General features: G+C 38.4%; 1 protein-coding gene across 6 annotated transcripts in view; it reads right to left on the bottom strand.

Moving 5' to 3' along the window:
* The window catches only part of LOC114284450 (uncharacterized), a 35,152-nt gene extending 14,748 nt beyond the window's left edge, over window positions 1-20,404 (bottom strand). For 4 of the 6 annotated variants that reach the window (XM_028227346.2, XM_082925243.1, XM_028227343.2 and 1 more), the window contains exons 1-6: window positions 19,933-20,404; window positions 18,444-18,496; window positions 18,104-18,163; window positions 17,907-17,984; window positions 539-668; window positions 91-143 (exon numbers count right to left, since the gene is read on the bottom strand). In XM_028227346.2, coding sequence (XP_028083147.2) covers window positions 91-143; window positions 539-668; window positions 17,907-17,984; window positions 18,104-18,163; window positions 18,444-18,496; window positions 19,933-20,287 — 729 coding nt within the window. In that variant the 5' untranslated portion in view covers window positions 20,288-20,404. The remainder of the gene's footprint in view (window positions 1-90; window positions 144-538; window positions 669-17,906; window positions 17,985-18,103; window positions 18,164-18,443; window positions 18,497-19,932) is intronic. The other 2 variants (XM_028227347.2, XM_082925245.1) reach the window with 1 other exon arrangement.
* Between the last annotated feature and the right edge of the window lie 535 nt (window positions 20,405-20,939).

Raw genomic sequence — 20,939 nt, forward strand, 5'->3', positions numbered from 1 at the left:
TCATACAACTGTCTTTACGAACACAAAAGTATCCGATGACTGTCCCATCTAATCAAAGCCTTATCAAAATTAATAGAGTTAGGTATATACCTCTTGCAACTCGGGTAAAACCTTTCCATCAGAAAACAAGTCAATCACAATTCCTGGACAATATTTTCCCAAATGAGCATAACCATAGCTAGACCAAAAAATAATAGTAACAATTACAAATGCCTCTAGTATATATTCAAATGACTCAGTAGCAACATCAAGTTTCGAAAGCTAAAAAATGAAAAAGACACTGAGGTTAAATGAAGAGCAAAGGATGCTGAAGCGTAAGGGATCAATAACGCGAGAAGTGGCTTATAATAGATGCTATGATTGATAATATGGTCATTGACTGGCTGGACAGGGGAGGCAGGGTCTGTGCTGCCATTCTGAAATAGATGGCTGAGACAATTCTTATACATGCAACATATTTAAGTAGAAATCATACCCAAGGACAAGGGAAATAAAGGAATTTGGCACATCATAATAATAAATTGAGTAGGCAAATTACCAGCATACCCTCCAGGAATATTAACCGATGGAGAAAGCGCATCACCAGCATGAACATGAAGAATGCCACCAGCGGATGTGTGCTTCTCAAGATCTGACAGCCCAAGATATTCTCTAGCTCTATCAATCAACTGAAGTTTATGATGAATGCATTCCACATATCAGTTACACAGGAAAATTCAAAACTGTGGCAACTTGAGCTGGATGTCATAGCTCCAGCAAATTGCCCTCATGAATTAGGAGAATTACAGAAAAGTGTTAACGAAAAACTTCAATGAAGAAGGAGAAGTGTTTGATTTGTCTATAATCAAACATAATTTTTAAAAGGTCTTCCAGCCAGCATCAACCAACTAGTTTTTATGGAAGGGCAGAATTTCTGAACAAGAGGGAAAAATAGCCTATTGAATCAGTATTTTAAAATAACACATGAAAATATGTCAATCAATAATTTAAGGATAATGAAAAATGTTGAACAAAAGTAATAGCAAAATATTGATAGTGATTAAGGTGGTCTTTGATAAAACTGAAAACTAAGAATTAAGTACTAAAAATTGATATATACGCCTAGCTTAACAAGATCGCATGAAACATCAAATTCGGTTGCTAGGCGCACTAACAAGCTTAGTGACTTGGTTGCAGGCCAATGGATCAAGTGAATTAGTATAGGGAGCCCTGAGAGATGGCCCACAGCACCATTCAGCAAAGCAAAATCTCGCATGCTAGGTCATGCCTGCACATCAATGTCATGGCTCAGCACCCTACAGCTCAGCTAGGCGAGCTTCTACCAAGCCATGACACTGCATACCTCACGTCCATAGGGTACATCGAGGGGCCAACAGTAACAGTCAGCCAGGTCGAGGTACCATTGCTCGGCCATTCCCACACCGTAGCAGCATGGTTTGACTCGTAGCTTGACCATGTCTCCTCTAAATGACGAAACTAAATAACAAGAACATAAACATAACATATTTTACACACCCTCAAACTGAGGATGTGAGTGCAAAGAGTGATCAGTCGCTTTTCAATCAAAATAAAGAACTAAACACAACACTTATTCCATAGAACAGTGGATTGTTCAGGTATCATACGAGGACTATGGGCTGGGTTGTATTTATTCAGATGGTAATTCCTAAATTAATTTGATCAAGAGATGATGGTTGAATTAACTAATGAGACCAAAAGACAAAACTAATTTAATTATGCAAATAAAATTGAGTTCTTTCGAATATAGAGAAAGCTTAGGATCTCAAATTCACCACTAATCACATATCACATAATTTATATACCTGATTCTAGTAAATCATTGTTTCCGGGTAATAATAATGTATAAATGTTAAGAGTCATCATTGACTCTTCTAGGATTATCTAGGCCATTAATTACATATGTTGAATAATCTAGAATACTAGTAGAAATCTAGAAAAATCTAGAAGGTTCTGGAAGGTTTTAGAATATTTTAGAAGTATAGAAAGTACTACAATATACTAGAATAGTTTAGAGAGTTCTAGAATATAGGGAAAGTATGAGTATATGCTAAAAAATCTAGAGGCTCAATAATAGCCCTTCGATCAAAATAATCCTAACCATCCATTGAGGAGGTGGATGGCTATATAAAGTGAACTGACCTCATTTGGAAGGTACAAGACACAACAACAACAACAACAACAACAAGAAGTAGAGTCAAGTGCTCAAGTGTGAGTGATTCCAAAGTGAGGTGTCCTCGAGAACTTCCTTTGTATACTTGAGTGTACTTTGTATAACTTTTGTATAGTCGTTGCGTTCCAACTCAACAATTTGGTATCAGAGTAAGGCGGTTAGAGACCGTTTTCTCGAGTTGATCGTGTACAACTTGAGACTGTGAAGCTTGTGGGTTAGAGACCACACTTACTTGGTGAAAGTGCAGAGGATCACACCAAGTCACAATGGCAGATCTTGTGAACACAATGAGTGGAGTCACAAGACTCAACAACAACAACTACTAGAGTTGGCAAAGTCGCATCAAGTCCTACCTTGAAGGGCAGGATTTAGGGGAGGTTGTTAATGGAAATGAGACCGCACCACCTTCCAAGGAAAATGCTAAGGCACTCCGCAAATGGAAGATCAAGGCCGGCAAGGCAATGTATGTGTTCAAGACAACCATAGACGATGAGTTGCTCAGGCGCATCAGGAATGATGATACACCCAAGGTAGCATAGGACACCTTTGCATCATTGTTGTCAAAACCAAATGATGCTCGACTCCAATTTCTCGAAAATGAGTTGATCACCAACACTCAAGGAAGCAAGTCCATAATATTTCACAAAAATTAAGGATCTGTGTCATAAAATTTCAGATCTAGATCCTAAAGCAAATATTAATAAGGAAAGAATGAGGAGGATTATTATACATGGGTTCCAAGAGAAGATTTCAAGTATCTCAAAATTCTCAAATTGCCACCAAGTGTATTTCATAAGGAGCTGCATAAACTGGCTAACCACACTAATGGCAATAGCAATATTAGGACGAGAATGGAATAAGTAAATGAGCTTACCCACTAGTCTATGATAATCCCCCCTATCAATGGCTGCTCCCCCACTATCATCACAAAATTTCTGTTGTTTCCTTCAACAGGTCAAGAACATATTTTCTCTGACAAATAAAGATCCCATATTTGGACCTAGCCACTTCAATCCCTAGAAAGTACTTCAAGTTCCCCAAGTCTTTGATAGCAAACTCACTAGCCAAATACTTTTTTAACAAAGGGATTTCCTCTACATCATCTCCTATAAGCACTATGTCATCCACATATACAATGAGAGTTGTAGTCTTACCATGAGAGGAATGTTTAACAAACAGAGTATGATCAGCCTGACTCTGTTTGAAGCGTATTTCAGCATTGCCAGAGTGAACCTCTTAAACCAAACCCTTAGAGATTGTTTGAGGCCATATAATGACTTCTGAAGTTGACACACCTTACCCTTAGTTTGAAGAGTTTCAAAGCAAGGAGGAATGTCCATATACACCTCATCTTCTAGGTCACCATGCAGGAAAGCATTCTTCACATCAAACTGATAAAGTGGCCAATACAAATTAGCTACCAGAGAGAAGTACTCTGACTGAATTCATCTTTGCAACTGGAGCAAATGTCTCTTGGTAATCCACCCCATAAGTCTGAGTGAAACCTTTTGCCACAAGGCGAGCTTTATATCGCTCAATTGGACCATCTACCTTGTGCTTCACAGTATATACCCATTTGCACCCCACAAGTCATTTGCCCCTAGGTAACTCAGTTAAACCCCAAGTGCTATTCTTATGAAGTGCTTTCATTTCCTCCACTATGGCCAATTTCCACTCAAGAATAGTAAGAGCATCCTAAAAATAATTAGGTATACTTACAGAGAAAATTTTTGACACAAAGGCTTTAGATTAAAAGGACAAATGAGAATAAGACACAAAGTTAGAAATCAGATGATGAGTACAAGATCTCACACCCTTTCTCTTGGCAATGGGCATATCAAGATCAGTAGGCTCAGACTTAGAGGCAACAATATCAGGGGTTTGAGGGTTACCTGGACCTTCATCAAGAGGAGACAACGATGTTTGATCAGAAGTGATATCTTGTATCCAAGTAACTTTCTGTCTTTCTTTATCCCTAACATAGACTTTCCCTTCTTTGTTCTTGGCAACATCGGACTCTGTATTGCTAGTAATAGGTACCGCTAGTGGCGGTACTAGGCCAGGGATGATAGACACAACAAGAATCTCTTCACTCCAAGACTTCCCCTAACGAGGTGACTACGACACTGGGCTAGACAAGAAATAGGATTAAGACTCAAAGAAGGTGATATCCATAGACACAAACCATTTACGAGAGGCAGGATGATAACACTTATACCCCTTTTGGGTAGGAGAGTAACCCAAGAACGCTCTTCTTTGTTCTTGGCAACATCAGACTCTGTATTGCTAGTAATAGGTATCACTAGTGGTGGTACTAGGCCAGGGATGATAGACGCAACAGGAATCTCTTCACTCCAAGACTTCCCCTGACGAGGTGACTGCGACACTGGGCTAGACAAGAAATAGGATTAAGACTCAAAGAAGGTGACATCCATGGACACAAACCATTTATAAGAGGGAGGATGATAACACTTATACCCCTTTTAGGTAGGAGAGTAACCCAAGAACACACATTTGAGAGAACAAGAAAACAACTTACCCCAAGAAGGAGAATGATTATGAACAAAATACACACAGCCAAAGGTTTTTAAACGAATGGAAACCAAAGACTCGGAACCTAAGAGCACTTGGAGAGGTGCCCTTTTTCGTAAGAATTGTGTAGGAAGACTACTAATGAGATATGCAACAATGAGAATAGCTTCAGCCCAATAGGCCCAAGGTATGCCCATAGAAAAACACATACAACGAGCCATATCAAGAAGATGATGACTCTTGCGCCCGGCAACCCCATTCTGTTGAAGGGTGTCAGTACAAGATGTTTGATGGATAACACCATGAGTGGAAAAATATTTTGCTAACCCAGAATCAATATACTCACCCCCATTATCAAAACGTAATATTTTGACAACCGCCCCAAATTGGGTACTAACCATCTTATGGAAGTTTCAAAACATAGAGAAAACATCACTTTTTTTTTTCATGAGGTACACCTAAGTAGCACGAATGCAGTCATCTATAAAAGTAACAAACAATCTATGACCCTTCATTGACATCACACGAGATGGGCCCCAAACATCCGAATGAATTAGGAAAAAAAGAACTAAACTTTTATTATTACTAGGAGCAAAAGAAACTCGGTGTTGTTTGCTAAGTTTGCAGGACTCACAATAAAACTCATAGACTTTATTTTTGACAAAAACAGAAGAAAATAAATGTCTAAGTAATAAAAAAGATGGATGTCCTAGACGTCGATGCCACATCCATAAATCTTCCTTAGTGGATGTAGTTCGGATGGAATGATGAGATAAAAAAACACAAGAAGATGTGGCTAAGTTACCTGAACGGGCAAACGAAGAAGAGGCAGAAGATGCACCTGGAGGAATAGGAGACTGGCGATCAAGCAAATTGCGCAGAGCATCCTCAAACACAGAAGATGACATACCAAAGACCAAATCAGAAGTCTACATAATTGGAGCTGAATCATGTGTCTCTACAACACTAGACTGATGAACACGAAAATGAGACGCACGTCCTCTCGACTGACTAGAATTATGACCAAAGCGATCCCCTCGACCCCTTGATGGAGTACGGGTATGCCTCGGCCAGCGACAGTAATTACAAAACAAATTATCTTTCCCGGAAGAATGAGAGGAAGGAAGTGACAAACCAGCCCCATCTCAATAAGGTGAAGAAAGTAATGCTGAATGGTTTGTAGAAGTCGATGGTAACATAGCAGACCGATGACTCTCTAAGCAAAGGCCTCCTGAAGAGATTCATGCCAAGGACACAATTCCAAACCGGATCAAACACCACATTGAGGCCTTCCTGAAACTTAAAGACTCTCTCCTGCGATAACCAACTGAGTCAACTGTGCAGACAGGCTTATAGTCCAGAAGATGATCTAGGCATTTCCAACCATTAGTTAAAAAGGTGTAATATTGAAGAACTAACTGCTCCCCTTGTACTGAGCGCTCCATAGGCTAGCGCAATTCAAATGACTGAGAAAAAATTTCCTTCCAGGAATATATAGCAGCTACTGCCTCCCAAACAGCTTGGGCAGTATCCGTGGATAAATAACCTTCACCAATCTCAAGGACCATGGAATAAATGAGCCACCCCATGATCAAAGAGTTGGTAATCTCTCATTGATCATATCTAGGATCAGTGATACTAGGTGCTATGATTCTCCCATCAACATAACCCATCTTTCACCAACTCTTTAAAAAAAAGTGTCCTCTGTGACAAAGCAAGATAATTCTAATCATTAAATAGAGAGGTGGTAATTTTAAGGCTAGGGTTGAGGTTTTTGGATGTAGTAGTCATGATGGGACTCACCCCTATAGGTGGCTGGGAACTGGTGGCGAATTCATTGGTAATTTCAGCCATCTTAAAATGCTACTATCTAAACAATACGCTATAATAATCACTACTATTGGAAGAAGGGGAAAAATAATTGGTATCAAGTCACCTAAAACAAACACAAATCATGGAGGGAGAGGTAAAGTCAATCAACACCAAGGAATCAGGCCATATATTGACTCAAAAAAATAAAATAAAATAAATAAAAAAGGACTAAGAGACTCAGGGCTAAGTAAAACAGATTTTTAAAGTCCAGATCAACAACGATTGCCACTGGGATGAGAGACAAATACCAGACAAGGATGCTCAAACCATAGAATGTCCTATCTAGCACTAGGTAGTGAAGCAAGAGAGTCGAAACACATAGAGGGGCAGTCGACTTGCCCTAGTTAGTCTCCAGGAGGTCCAAAAGGGTTAGAATGGCTGTTGACTTGCCCTAGGCGGACACTAGGAGGCCCGAAAGGGTTACAGAGGCTGTTGGCTTGCCCTAGAAGGACTGAAGAAGAGCCGACAGCACCTGTGAGCAGTCGGTCAGACCAGAATGGCTATTGGATGATGATGGAAGGGACAGGTGATAAGGAAAAAATTCTATAGCTTCGATACCATGTCTGTTTGAGAGAAAACTGACTTGGGAATGATCATGATATCACTCCCTTTTATATTAGTCAACCAAAACTGTTACAAAGGAAGTCCCAAGGCACTACTTAAGGAATCATAATATAATCTAAATAAGGAAACAAATAATAGAATGATTCTAGCATATATTCTAATAGACCTAACTCTATAAGGCCAAAGAAGAATGAAGAACATGCTCAATCACAGTAGTAGGATGGGAGCTCTCAAATAGGGGGAGCTCAATCTGGCAGCAACAACCATGATCGACGAACCTCGGCACCCTAGCGGCGCAACATATAGAGTGCTACAAATGTGGAAAGAGAGGTCACTATGCTAAAGATTGTCGTTCAAAGAGAAGGCAAGAAGAAGGTAACTTTGTGACATCCAAAAGTCACCAAGACAACAGTGAAGAAGAATGAGACTTCCAAGCTTCCTTTGTGATTGCTCTAAAGAAGAAGTAGACTTTGATGCACGAGAAGTGCATGAGTAGCACAGTCCAACCACTAGTGAAGTGGCTATATGTGCAGTTGTTTCTAAGCCTAACGAGTCGGCTCTTATGGCAGAGTCTAAATCTGGAGCAATCAACTACAACAATGATTCGATCGTTGAGTAAGGATGCTCTAACCGCATGACTGGTGACAAGTAGAAGCTACCAAGCATGTCCGAGTACACAGGAGGCCAAATAGTAGTGACCGCTGATAATACGAGGCTACTAATCACCCATGTTGGTAAGACAATTATCACTCCTCACTTCAACTCTAACCAAATACATTTACTGGACGTCTATCACGTGCTAGAGATGAACAAGAATTTGTTATTAGTCTCACAACTCACATCCTCGAGCAACTATGTTATTCGGCCTAGAAAATGTGAAGGTTTACCAAAAGCTTAAGTTATCTAGTACTCCCATCATGGAGGGAAGACAGTTAGAATCTATCTACGTAATGACAGCAGAATTAGCCTATGTAGATAGGATTTGAAAGAATGAGACTGCTGACCTTTGGCATGGACGCTTGGGTCATGTAAGCTATCACAAGCTAAAGATAATGATGAATAAGTTTATGCAAGGGCCTTCCTCAATTGGATAGTAGAGAAGATATAATTTGTGTCGGGTGTCAATATGGTAAGGCACATCAATTACCATACGAAGATTTAAAGTACAGAGCTATGAAACCCCTAGAGCTTATCCATTCAGATGTCTTCGGACCCGTAAAGCAAGCATCAATCAGCGAAATGCGTTACATGGTGACCTTCATGACTCCTCAAGGTATGTGTGAGTGTATTTTATGAAAGAAAAGTCTGAAATTCTGACCATGTTCAACGAATTTCATAAGAAGGTTGAAAGCGAGCTTGGAAAGAAAATCTTATACTTGCGAACAAATAATGGAGGAGAATATACATTAGATGAGTTCTATATCTATCTTAGAGAATGTAAAATTCAACAGCAGTTTACCTGCTCAGATACTCTACAACAGAATGGAGTGGCTATAAAAAAGAAAAAAAAAAAAAAGAACAAGCATCTTGCAGAGACTTGTTAGAGCATGCTACATGCTAAGAATGTGCCTAGCAGATTTTGGGTAGAGTATATGAAGACAACTACTCGTGATCAACAGGCTAACACACACAGGGTTGGGGTTTGTCTCATCCTTCCAAAAGTCATGGCACACAAAGCTCACAATATACCATTGCCAGACTCCAGAAATTTAGAAGATCAATTACAAGAAAAGATGGAGGAGCAAAGGCAAGAGGAAGAAGCGCCTCCTAATTCAGAAATCATCAAGGAGCCAATATCAATACAAAGTGATGATGAGCTAGAGCCTGACTTGTCAAAGATACTGTTAAGTACTCCCTTTGTCCCATAATATTAGTCCCTTATTCCATTTTTCATTGTCCCAAAATATTAGTCCCTCTTCAAAAATCAAGTACAAAAATAATATAAATTTCTTATTTTGCCCTTCTTTTAAATTCATAAATAATATAAAAAGTACAATTATGATATTGATATTCCCAAAAAAAAATGTACTATCAAAGGGTAATTTTAGAAAATCAACTTTTTTAAAGTACAATAATTGTACTACCAAAAAAAGTTGGATTCCCCAAAAGGGACCATTATTTTGGGACGGAGGGAGTATTAGTTTGTAATGGTAGTCATGCCATTTGTTCCTTTAGCCTTTTATATGTGTAACCCTAATATGTTTAGTTGTTAGGAAACAAACACAGCAGCCGTTCTTTCTCTTTTCTTCTTCTCATTCTTTTATTTCTTTTATGCAAATCTAACACGGTATCAGAGCTTCATCTTCCTCCTTGAAGATTCTTCTGTTGTTCTTTGTTTCATTCATTCTTCCCTGTACACAACCAAAAAAAAAAAAAAAAAAAAAAAAAAGACCTTTATTGTTGTAATTTGATGAGTTTTCGCCTTAGATTTTTATTTTTATTTTTTGATGAGTGTTTGAGTGTTTTTCCAATTTTTTTTTATTTTTTGGAATGGATCTTTCAAAAGTTCTGCTGGGGCTGTTTTTTGGCTAATTCTTCCCTTCCTCCCTCTATCTTGGGAGCCGACTGGTATTGTCTGCAGGTTGGAAGTAGGGCTGCAAATGAACTGAGCTGTTAATGAACAAGCTCAGCTCGGCTCGGCTCGGCATTTAGTAAACGAGCTGAGCTCGAGCTCAAATATTAGGCTCATTTAGTAAACAAGCCGAGCTTGAGCTCGCATCAAGCTCAGCTCGTTTATCATTATTTAAATAATATATTAAATAATTTAAATTATATATTAAATAATATAAATAATACTTTTTATTTAAATAATATAAATAATATTAAAAAAAAATTATTGAGCCGAGCCGAGCCGAGCTCAAGCTTCATTACTATTAACGAGCCAAGCCGAGCTTAAGCCTAGTTCCTTGTTGAGCTGAGCTCAAGCTCAATAAACAAGCTCGATAAGTAAACGAGCCGAGCTCGAGCTCAGCAAATCTCGGCTCGGCTCGATTCATTTGCAACCCTAGTTAGGAGACCTGGTTTTGATGATTTGGCAAGGTTTCACTCTATTTTTGTCGGTTTTTCTTAGCTTCTCTCAGTTTTGATTGGTTTTTGCCTCTCCAACCCATGTTTCAGCTCTGTTTTTGTCTCTAGAGGTAACTTTTGTCCCTAACTTGAGTTTGTGGATTTGCCTCTGTTTGTTTTTGCTGGTTTTGGGCTGGTAGTTGTTTTTTTTCTATTGTGGGGATTTAATCTTCAATGGCTGATTGTGAGACTAAGGATACAATTAGTGATGAAGGTGGGTTGCGTCGTGTTATTACTCTTAACGACAGTCCCTCTGTTCAAATTAGTCTCGTTAAATTGGATGGTTCCAACTATTTGATTGGGTCGCGCTCCTATAGCCTTGCTATTGCTGCTCGCCGTTTGACTGGCTACATTACTGGTTCTCTTCCCCTACCGGATGGTGATGACTCACTATGTACTCAATAGACTTCTGAGAATGCTATTGTTATGACTTGGTTGATCAATTCTATGCAGGCCACTATTAGTCGGAATTTCCTCTTATTAGATACTGCTCATAAGATTTGGACAGCTACAGCCCAAATGTACTCCCAACAGGGTAATGATGCACAGGCGTACAAGTTGAGAAGAAGCTTCGGAGCTTAGATCAGAAAGATAGATCACTCGCAGTATACTATGCTGAGTTAAGTAGTTTGTGGCAGGAACTAGACTATTACCAAAGCTTCTAGGCTGTTTGTTCTCGGGATGCCACTTTGTTTCAGCAAATCGTGGAGAAGGAGCGTGTGTATGACTTTCTTGCTGGCTTGAACTTGGAGTATGATTAGACTCGCGTCAAGGTGTTGGGTCGTTCACCTTTTCCTACCCTACGCGAGGCTTATGCCCTTATCCAGCAAGAGGAGAGTCGACATAGTGCTATGGTTTATTCCTTTATTCAAAATCGTTTTGCTTTGGTTGTTGCTCCTCCTACTCGAGCTCCTCGACCTAGTCTGGTTCAATCTGGAATTCAAGGTACACTAGTTGATCGAGATCGATTGAAGTGTGATTATTGTGGGAAAGACAGACATGATCAAGAGCATTGTTGGAAACTGAATGGTCGCCCTATTCGGGGTCGAGGTCATGGCAGTATAGTCCGTTCCCAAGCACATGTTTCTGAGATTGCTGCGAATCCTTCTTCTAAGCCTCACACTCTTTCCCAGGATGAATTACACACTCTCAGGCGTTTGATGGCCTGAGACAAGGTTCAAATGGCTGATGGCACTTTATCCTGTGTCTCTTGCAAGGGGTTTGGTTCATTGCTCATCTTTGCTTTCTCTTTCATCTGTGCTTCGTGTTCCTAATTTTTCCACTAACTTGCTTTTTGTTAGTAGTTTTACTACTTCTCTAAATTGACTCAATGACCTTTTTCCTACTCATTGTGTCTTTCAGGAACTGGCTATGAGGAAAATGATTGGCAGTGGTAGAGCACAATGTGGGCTATACTTTTTGGATGTTGTTCCTCCTACCGTCCCATCTCAAGCTCTCAAGTGCACTACTGGCTCTCCTCTTCTTCGCCTTCATCAGTGGCATCGCTGTTTGGGTCATCCTTCCTTTAGTGTCTTAAAGAAACTTTTCCTTCTTTAGTTCGTGATTGTGCTAGGAGTATTTTTGGTTGTGATGCTTGTGAACTTGCCAAGCATAAACGTACTTGTTTCCGTTCAATTAATAAAAGAAGTACTTTTCCTTTTATGCTTATTCATACCGATGCGTGGGGCCCTTCCTCTGTGGTTTCTACTTCTGGGTATTGATGGTTTGTTACATTTACTGATTGTTATTCCTGTGTGACTTGGATTTACTTACTTCAAACTAAGAGTAAAGTTTTTTCTTGTTTCCAAACTTTTCATAAAATGGTGACCAATCTTTTTAATGCTCAAATCAAAATTCTTCAAAGTGATAATGGGACTGAGTATGTTGATTGAGTTTTTCGAGCATACCTAGAGGAGCATGGCATCTTTTATCAAACTAGTTGTGTTGGTACTCCTTAGCAAAATGAAGTTGTCGAACGCAAGAATCGCCATCTTCTTCAAGTTGCTTGCTTTCTCTTGTTTACCATGAATGTCCCTAACTCTTTTTGAGGTGATGTTGTTCTTACCGCTGCATACCTTATCAACCATATGCCTTCCAGTGTCCTTCAATTCCAAATTCCTCTTCAACTGCCTCTTATAGCATATCCCACCTCTTCTCTTCCTCCTCGGGTTTTTGGCTGTGTATTTTGTTCATTTGCAACCTCGTACTCATAGGAAAATCAACCCTAAGGCTGTGCGTTGTGTCTTTATTCATTATTCTGCTACTCAGAAGGATTACAAATGCTATGATCCTCACACTCGCAAAGTGTATGTTAGTATGGATGCCACTTTCCGTGAATCTGCGTCCTTCTTTCCTTCTACTCCGCCATCTCCTCAGGGGGAGAGTAGTGTTATGGATGAGATTGTGGATAAGGAGATGGCCTATCAACACGAGTTATCTTTTTTCCTTCCTAGTTAGTGGACTTTTATTTGTGGTGAGGGGGAGCCTAATAATTCTCTTGATGTGGAGCCTAACATTGGTGGTCGTTTGGACAGGGTTAATCTTAAGACTTATTCTCGGCATGCGAAAGAGCAAGCTTCCCTTGTGCCACCAAACCCATCATCTTCCCTCATGCCAGTTCCACGTAATGCACATTAGTCTATTCCTCTACCTGTGGTTGATAGTCCTGTTGTCGATGATTTGAGTCTTTCTATTACTCTTAGAAAGGGGGTTAGAGCTTGCACTCAACACTCCATTTCTAAATTTGTATTATATGATTCATTGTCTTCTACATATCATGCTTTGTCTTGTCTTTGTCTTTTGCATGTATTCCCCAGGGTTGGAAAGAAGCTATCAATGATCCTAAGAGGAAAGTAGCTATGGTGGAAGAGATGCAAGCTCTAAGCAAGAATAAAACTTGGGAGTTGGTTCCTCTTCCTAGTGAAAAAAAGCTTGTAGGATGTAAGTAGGTGTTCACCATCAAGCAGAAAGCAAATGGAACAATTGAATGGTACAAAGCACGATTAGTGGCCAAGGAGTTTACTCAAACATATGGAATTGATTACCTTGAAACCTTTGCTCCTGTAGCAAAGATGAATTCCATTCGAGCTATTCTCTCATGTGCAGCTAATTTGGGATAGCCTTTACAGCAATTAGATGTGAAGAATGCCTTTCTCCATGGTGATTTGGAGGAGGAGGTATATATAGATCTACCACCAGGATTCTCATCTCAATCTACAGTTAGGAAAGTTTGTAGGTTGAAAAAGGCATTATATGGGTTGAAATAGTCTCCTCAAGCTTGGTTTGACAGATTCCTGAAGGCTATGTTGAGATTCGGATATAAGCAAAGCAATGAAGATCACACAATGTTCGTTAAACGCCATGCAAATAAGGTAATTGTCCTTATAGTATATGTGGCTAACATTGTTGTGACATGTAATGATGAAGTGACACATCTTAAGATGATGTTGGCTAAGGAATTTGAGATCAAAGACCTTGGTACGTTGAGGTACCTCTTAGGATTGAAGTTGCTAGATCTGACAAAGGCATCCGTACTTCTCAGCAGAAGTATATCCTAGATCTTCTTGAGGAAACTGGCATGTTAGATTGCCGACCTGCTGATTCGCCAATTGAGGCTAATCACCATCTTTGTAGTGGTGTTGGTGATCTTGTGGAGAAGGAAAGGTACCAACTACTTGTGGGAAGACATATATTTATCCCACACTCGTCCAAATATTGCCTATGCTGTTGGGATAGTGAGTCAATTTATGCATGAACCTCGTGTCCCTCATTGGGATGCAGTGTATCGCATTTTGAGGTATCTTAAATCTGATCCTAGAAAAGAGATTTTATTTTCCAATCATGGTCACTTGAGGTTGGAGGCATTCACAGATACTGATTGGGTTGGTTCTATAGATGACAGACGATCTACCTCCAATTACTGCGCATTTGTGGAGGGGAATTTAGTCACATAGCATAGTAAGAAGCAAACAGTGGTGTCCAAATCAATGCAGAGACAGAATACAGGGCTATGGCATATGGTACATGTGAACTGATGTGGCTCCAGTCCTTATTGAATGATATTAGGTTTGTTTCCAGTGAAGCATTGACACTATACTGTGACAACAAAGCTTCCATTAGTATTGCTCATAATCATGTTCAACATGATAGAACGAAGCATATTGAGATCGACAGACATTTCATCAAAGAGAAATTGAATAAGGGTTTAATATGTATGCCTTTTGTGAAGTCTGAAGATTAATTGGCTGATGTCTTTACTAAGGGTCCTAGTAGTAAAGTTTTCCATCCCATTTGTTGCAAGTTGGGAATGAGAGATATCTTTGCACCAACTTGAGGGGAGTGGTAAGTATTAGTGTGTAAGGGTAGTTATGTCATTTGTTCCTTTAGTCTTTTATTATAAGTATGTGTAACTGTTAGATTTGCATAAAAGAAAGAGAGGAAGAAAAGAGAGAGCACTGCTGCTGCTGCTGTATATTATTTTCACACACCTAAACATATTAGGGTTACACATACTTATAATAAAAGACTAAAGGAACAAAAGACATAACTACCCTTATACACTAATACTTAACTGTTACCCTAATATGTTTAGTTGTTAGAAAATAAACACAGTAGCAGTTCGCTTTCTTTTCTTCTTCTCATTCTTTTCTTTCTTTTATGCAAATCTAACAGATACCAAAAAAATCTTCAAGTCCATTGAAAATAGGTGTCCAGAAGAAGTTCGCCCGAGCCAACAGGAAGAGGTAGAAGAGATTGGACCAAAACTCAGAAGGTTGGAAAGACAATTTAAGCCTAATCCGAAGTATGCAAATGTTGCTCTAGCCGAAGAAGATAGCATTACAGAGCCAATGACATTTGAAAAGCATCCCAAAGCAAAGCATGGCAGAAGGCAATAGAGGAAGAGATTCAAGCCCTCAAGCAAAATCAAACATGAGAGCTAGTTCCTAAGCCAAAGGACATGAAGCCAATATCATGCAAGCGGGTGTACAAAGTAAAAACTTGTCCTGATGGATCCATAGAAAGGTACAAAACACATCTAGTGGCTCGAGGCTTCTCACAGCATTACGGACTGGACTATGATCAAACATTTAGTCCAATAGCAAAGATCACAACGGTGCGAGTACTAATAGCTCTTGCAGCCAGCAAGTCATGGAAGCTGTGGCAGATAGACGTGAAGAATGTTTTTCTACACGGCTAGATAGATCAAGATATATACATGGAGCAACCCAAGGGTTTGAAAGCAAAGTCCATCCAACTTATGTTTTCAAATTAAAGAAAGCCTTGTATGACTTAACACAAGCGTCAAGGGCATGGTATGTCAAAATAGCATAATTTCTAGCACAAATCGGGTACTCAGTGGCACCAACAGACTCAAACCTATTCGTCAAGTTTCAAGGTAGGAAACTAGCTACAGTGCTAGTATACGTGGATTACTTAATCATCACCGGAGATGACAAAGAAGAGATCCAAAGAGCAAGAGAGAACTTGTCAATACAATTTCAAATGAAGGAGCTTGGAGAACTCAAGCATTTTCTCGGGCTTTAAGCAGAACGAAGCAACGAAGGCTTATCCTCTGCCAGCAGAAATATGCTAAAAATTTGCTACAGAAGTACAGGATGCTTGAGTGCAAGCCAGTTTCTACAGCAATGGAGATGAATGCCAAGTTCTGCTCAAAAGAAGGTAAAGACTTGGAGGATGTAACAATGTATCGACAACTGGTAGGTAGTTTAATCTACCTCACCCTCACTCGACCAAACATTAAATGTGCAATCGGTGTAGTAAGCTGGTATATGCAAAAGCCGAAGAAGCCTCATCTAGAAGTAGTTCGCCAAATACTCCGATATGTGAAGAGTACAATTGACTTTGATCTCTTGTACAAGAAGGGCGAAGCATGCAAGGGAATTAGCTACCGTGATGCCGATTAAGAAAGCACATGACTAAAACAAGCCAAAGAAGGGAGAGCTCAGGACACATGGAGGTCAACTACTGGATACGTGTTCAACCTTGGTTCAGGAGCAATCTCTTGGAGCAGTAAGAGACAACCTACAATATCATTATCTACCACAGAGGCTGAATACAGAGCAGCAGCAATGGCAGCTCAAGAAAGCACATGACTTATGCAATTGATGAAGGCTTTACACCAACAAGTTGACTATGAAGTACCGTTGCACTGCAACAATCAGTTAGCAATACGCTTGGCTAAAAATCCAGTGTTTCATGCAAGAACAAAGCATGTGGAAGTACATTACCATTTCATCAAAGAAAAGATGCTTCAAGGAAAGATAGAGATGAAACCAATCAGAATAGATGACCAAGTAGTTGACTTGGTCACTAAAGCACTTGGAGCTTCAAAGTTTGTAGAGCTTCAGAAGCAACTCAACTTAACTACAAAAAGAACTAAAGAAATGAGTCAATGTTGAAGGGGGAGTGTTAAGAGCCATCATTGACTCTGCTAGAATTATCTAGGCCATTAATTACATATGTTGAATAATCTAGAAGATTCTGGAAAGATCTGGAAGATTCTAGAACATCGTAGAAGCTTCCGGAACATTAGAGAAGCTTGTAGAAATCCAGAAAAATCTAGAAGGTTCCAACAGGTTCTAGAATTTATAGAAGTATGAAAAGTACTACTATATACTAGAATAGTTTATAGAGTTCTAGAATATAGGGAAAGTAAGTACATGCTAGAAAATTCTATAGGCTTAATAATAGCCCTTGGATCAAAATGATCCTAGCCATCCATTGAGAAGGTGGATGGCTATATAAAGACAAGTGACCTCATTTGGAAGGTACAACAATAACAACAAGAAGTGGAGTCAAGTGCTCAAGTGTGAGTGATTCCAAAGCAAGGTGTCCTTGAGAGGCTCCTTGTATACTTGAGTGTATCTTTGTATCTAAATAAATATTCACTTTTGTATCTAAATAAATATTCACTTGCGTATCTTTGTTAGTGATTCCAAAGTGAATATTTATTTAGATACAAAGATACACTCAAGTATACAAGAAGCCTCTCAAGGACACCTCACTCTGGAATCACTCAAACTCGAGCACTTGACTCCACTTCTTATTGTTGTTGTGTCTTGTTCTTGTACCTTCCAAATGAGGCCTCCTCAATGGATGGCTAGGATCATTTTGATCCAAGGGCTATTATTAACCCTCTAGAATATTCTAACATATACTCATACTTATCCTATATTCTAAAACTCTCCAAAATATTCTAGTATATAGTAGTACTTTCTATTAAAAAATAAATAAATAAATAAAAAACAACGCCCAAATAGTACACATTAATGTGTGTTTGGAAAGAGAAAGATTGGGTACACACCTAATTGAGCAGAAACTGCGGATCAAAATTTAGCTCTAATACCAAATTGACGTAGAATGCTATGGGAAAGACAAGAAAAGAGAAGAAAAGGGCCACAGCCGTAACACAAACAACCATAGCCTACTCAATATCTCTTTAATCCATAGCTGAATATTACCATGATAAAACCTAATATTTATAGACCACTAACCCTAATTGCACTAGAAAACTAAATCCTAATGGTATTTGGAAAGTAGAGACTTCTAATAAGGCTCAACCACAATAGGAAACTAAATCGTAATATTATTTGGAAAGCAAAGGCTCCTAATCAAACTATAGTTAAAAATACAAAAATTAAAATAAATAAATTTTTCTTACAATTTCATCAATCTCCCAACCTTCAAGCACCAATGACGGCCATAAATCAAGCATCAAATGAGCAGCTGTTCCGCCACCCTGAAATATTTCAACAAATTTTAACTTCAGCTACTCATAAACCTATTACTCTTGTCCATAGAATGTAATGTTAAATAGCAACAGGAGATCCCTGCATCATATCACAATCATTGAACTACCAAACCAAAAATTGCAATGGGTCCCTGCGGAACAATAGCTGGCAAGCTAGCACACTCATCCTGCATAATGAAATAGATCCCATGAAATCAGGTGGAAGAATTAAATTATAGGTCTCTATAGACATGCCAAGACATATAGAAGTTGGACAGGAAAACTAACAGAGGATGCATTTTTTGCAATTTCAAGTTTCAACATAAAAAACCAATAAAATTTAATGATAATCGAAGTAAATAACTTTACTAATTCAAAAATGCATGGGAAATTAAATCAATGGTCAATTTACATGTAAGGGGGGATCTATAGATAAAAATGTATGTGATGAAAAGAATTTTCTCATACCCAATATGAACCAGTCCATTTCTTTGCCTTGTTATAAATGCTGTGAACGTTGTCTGCACCAGCACGAACAACAACTCAAGGGCACTCAGATAATAGTCCTTTCCAGCATACATAATAATGCAAGAATTGGATGTTGTTATGAGAGGATAAATATTGAAAAATTTAGAAAAGCATTCATATACTCTCCTTATTGAGGGGAAAGCAGTTTCAATTTAAACGCACCAGATAGTACAGTACATGGGACATTTGAATACTTAATCAAGCTAGATGGGTTCTCCAGGGTGGAAACAAATTATTGTGAGAGTGGAAGGTAATGCAAAACAATTGCTAATACAAAACAAAGGAGACAAAGGTGGGAAACGGGGTAATAAAAAAATAAAAATAAAAATGCCAAATTGAGAAGCTGAAATAGTTAAAGAACTCGGGCTGTAAAGCTATGTTTGGATTGAGTGATTTGGAGAGCAAAGAAAAGAAATTGAGTGATATATATTTCTCTTATTTGTTTGGATAATCTAAGTAGAGAGAAATGGGAAGAAATGGAGAGAAACTCAATTCTCTTATAAGTCTCATTTTCAATCTTTCTAAAAGTGGAGAGATTGGGAGAGAAAAGAAACTACTATTTTCATAATACCAATTTTGTCCCTATAAAAATAAAAGAAATAAAATGATTGAAAATATAAAAAGGTTATTTTGATAATATAACATAAAATAATTTCTTTTCTTTTCTCTTAATGAAACCTAACCAAACAAGAATGAGAGAAATCACAATCATTTCTTTTCTTTTATTTCTTCCTTATCCAAACAAAAATGAGAGAATCACAGTTATTTCTTTTCTTTTCTTTTCTCTTATTACTTAAGTAATCATTTCTTTTCTTTCCTCTCCTAAGTTCCCAAGCATAGTGTAAGTCTAATTTCAAAACTTTTGACGCAATAACCCCAAACTCTACTTTTTGACCATACTACCACTACGAATCTGTCCGCTATCCATCTATTTGTCTACGTCACCTATCTGTCCAAGTCACATATACGTCCACGTCCATGTGCATCCCTGTGCATCCCTTATATGTCCACATGTCATCTATTTGTCCACCCAATTTGTTTATTGTCTATATCACCACCACCAGCAGTTTGGCGCTGACAGTGGTCCGGCAACGGTCCAGAACGGTGATCTAGCGGTGGTAGGGTAAAAATGGATTAAGAAAATTCCTTCAAAACATGTCTTTATCACGAAATAATTTCATTAATCATGGCCTTTTGTACCCATAGATCCTAAGGTCATATTGATATATATAAATGGATTTATCACCAAAAAACCCAAAAAATAGCTTCCATATGAAACAATTTGGTTCCATATTCTAATCCATTTACAGTATAAAATACAGTGTACCACTTCATCATGTCTGTTGGAAATGTGATGGAACATTTTCAAAACCATTTGAGTGCAGGTGTGTGCGGGTTGGGGAATTGGAGAGAGTGAGAGAGAGCATACGGCTGGAATCGAGGAGCAGCATTCTGGAGTGTGGAGTATCCAGAATAACTATATCGTTATAATAGCTTGTAAGGGCGGTCACCACTTGAAATTCTTCTACTTGTTGTTCATCACCATCATCGTCTTGTTGAGCTAAATTCAAAGCCAAGCATCGAACAGCATGCGATTTTTGTTTGGGACATGAGAAAAAATTGAAGGAAGAGGTAGGGAGCGTAGTGAATCTAGAATTAGAAGACGAAACTTGTTTGGAAACTAATAGAAAGGAGTTACACCAGCCGCACCAACCGCATCGATAACGACCAACGGGAACAAGGGGCAGAACGGAGATTAACGATGATGATGTCAATGAATTCATACTTCTTCTTCTTCTTCTTCTTCTTCTGTAACTGGATTACAAGACTCACCGAAAAGCAAACCAACGGATAGAGTGGGGGCTAACGCTATGTTTGGATTGAGTTATTTGGAGAGAAAAAGAAATGGAATGGAATGGAGATATTTATTTGTCTTACTTGTTTAGACAATCTAAGTGGAGAGAAATGGGAAGAAATAAAGAGAAATTGAAAAAAACTCATTTCTCTTATAAGTCTCATTCATTTTTCCCAAAAGTAAAGAGATTGGAAGAAAAAAGAAATCACTATTTTCATAATATCAATTTTGTCCTTATAAAAATAAAAGAAATAAAATTATTGAAAATATAAAAAGGTTATTTTGGTAGTATAACATAAAATAATTTCTTTTCTTTTCTCTTAATGAAATATAACCAAACAAGAATGAGAGAAATGGCAATCATTTCTTTTCTTTCATTCTTCCTTATTCAAACAAAAATGAAAGAAATCACAATCATTTCTTTTTTTTTTCTTTTCTCTTATAACTTAAGTAATTCTTTCTTTTCTTTTCTCTCCTAGGTTCCAACATAGTGTAAATTACACCCACCTCCCTAATATTTGAATAAAATATTTACCCCTATGCTTTTTCCCCATTTTTAGTGACACTTCTAGTGAATAATT

Source organism: Camellia sinensis, chromosome 4, assembly GCF_055761805.1.
Source record: "Camellia sinensis isolate YWXY chromosome 4, ASM5576180v1, whole genome shotgun sequence".
NCBI lineage: Eukaryota > Viridiplantae > Streptophyta > Magnoliopsida > Ericales > Theaceae > Camellia > Camellia sinensis.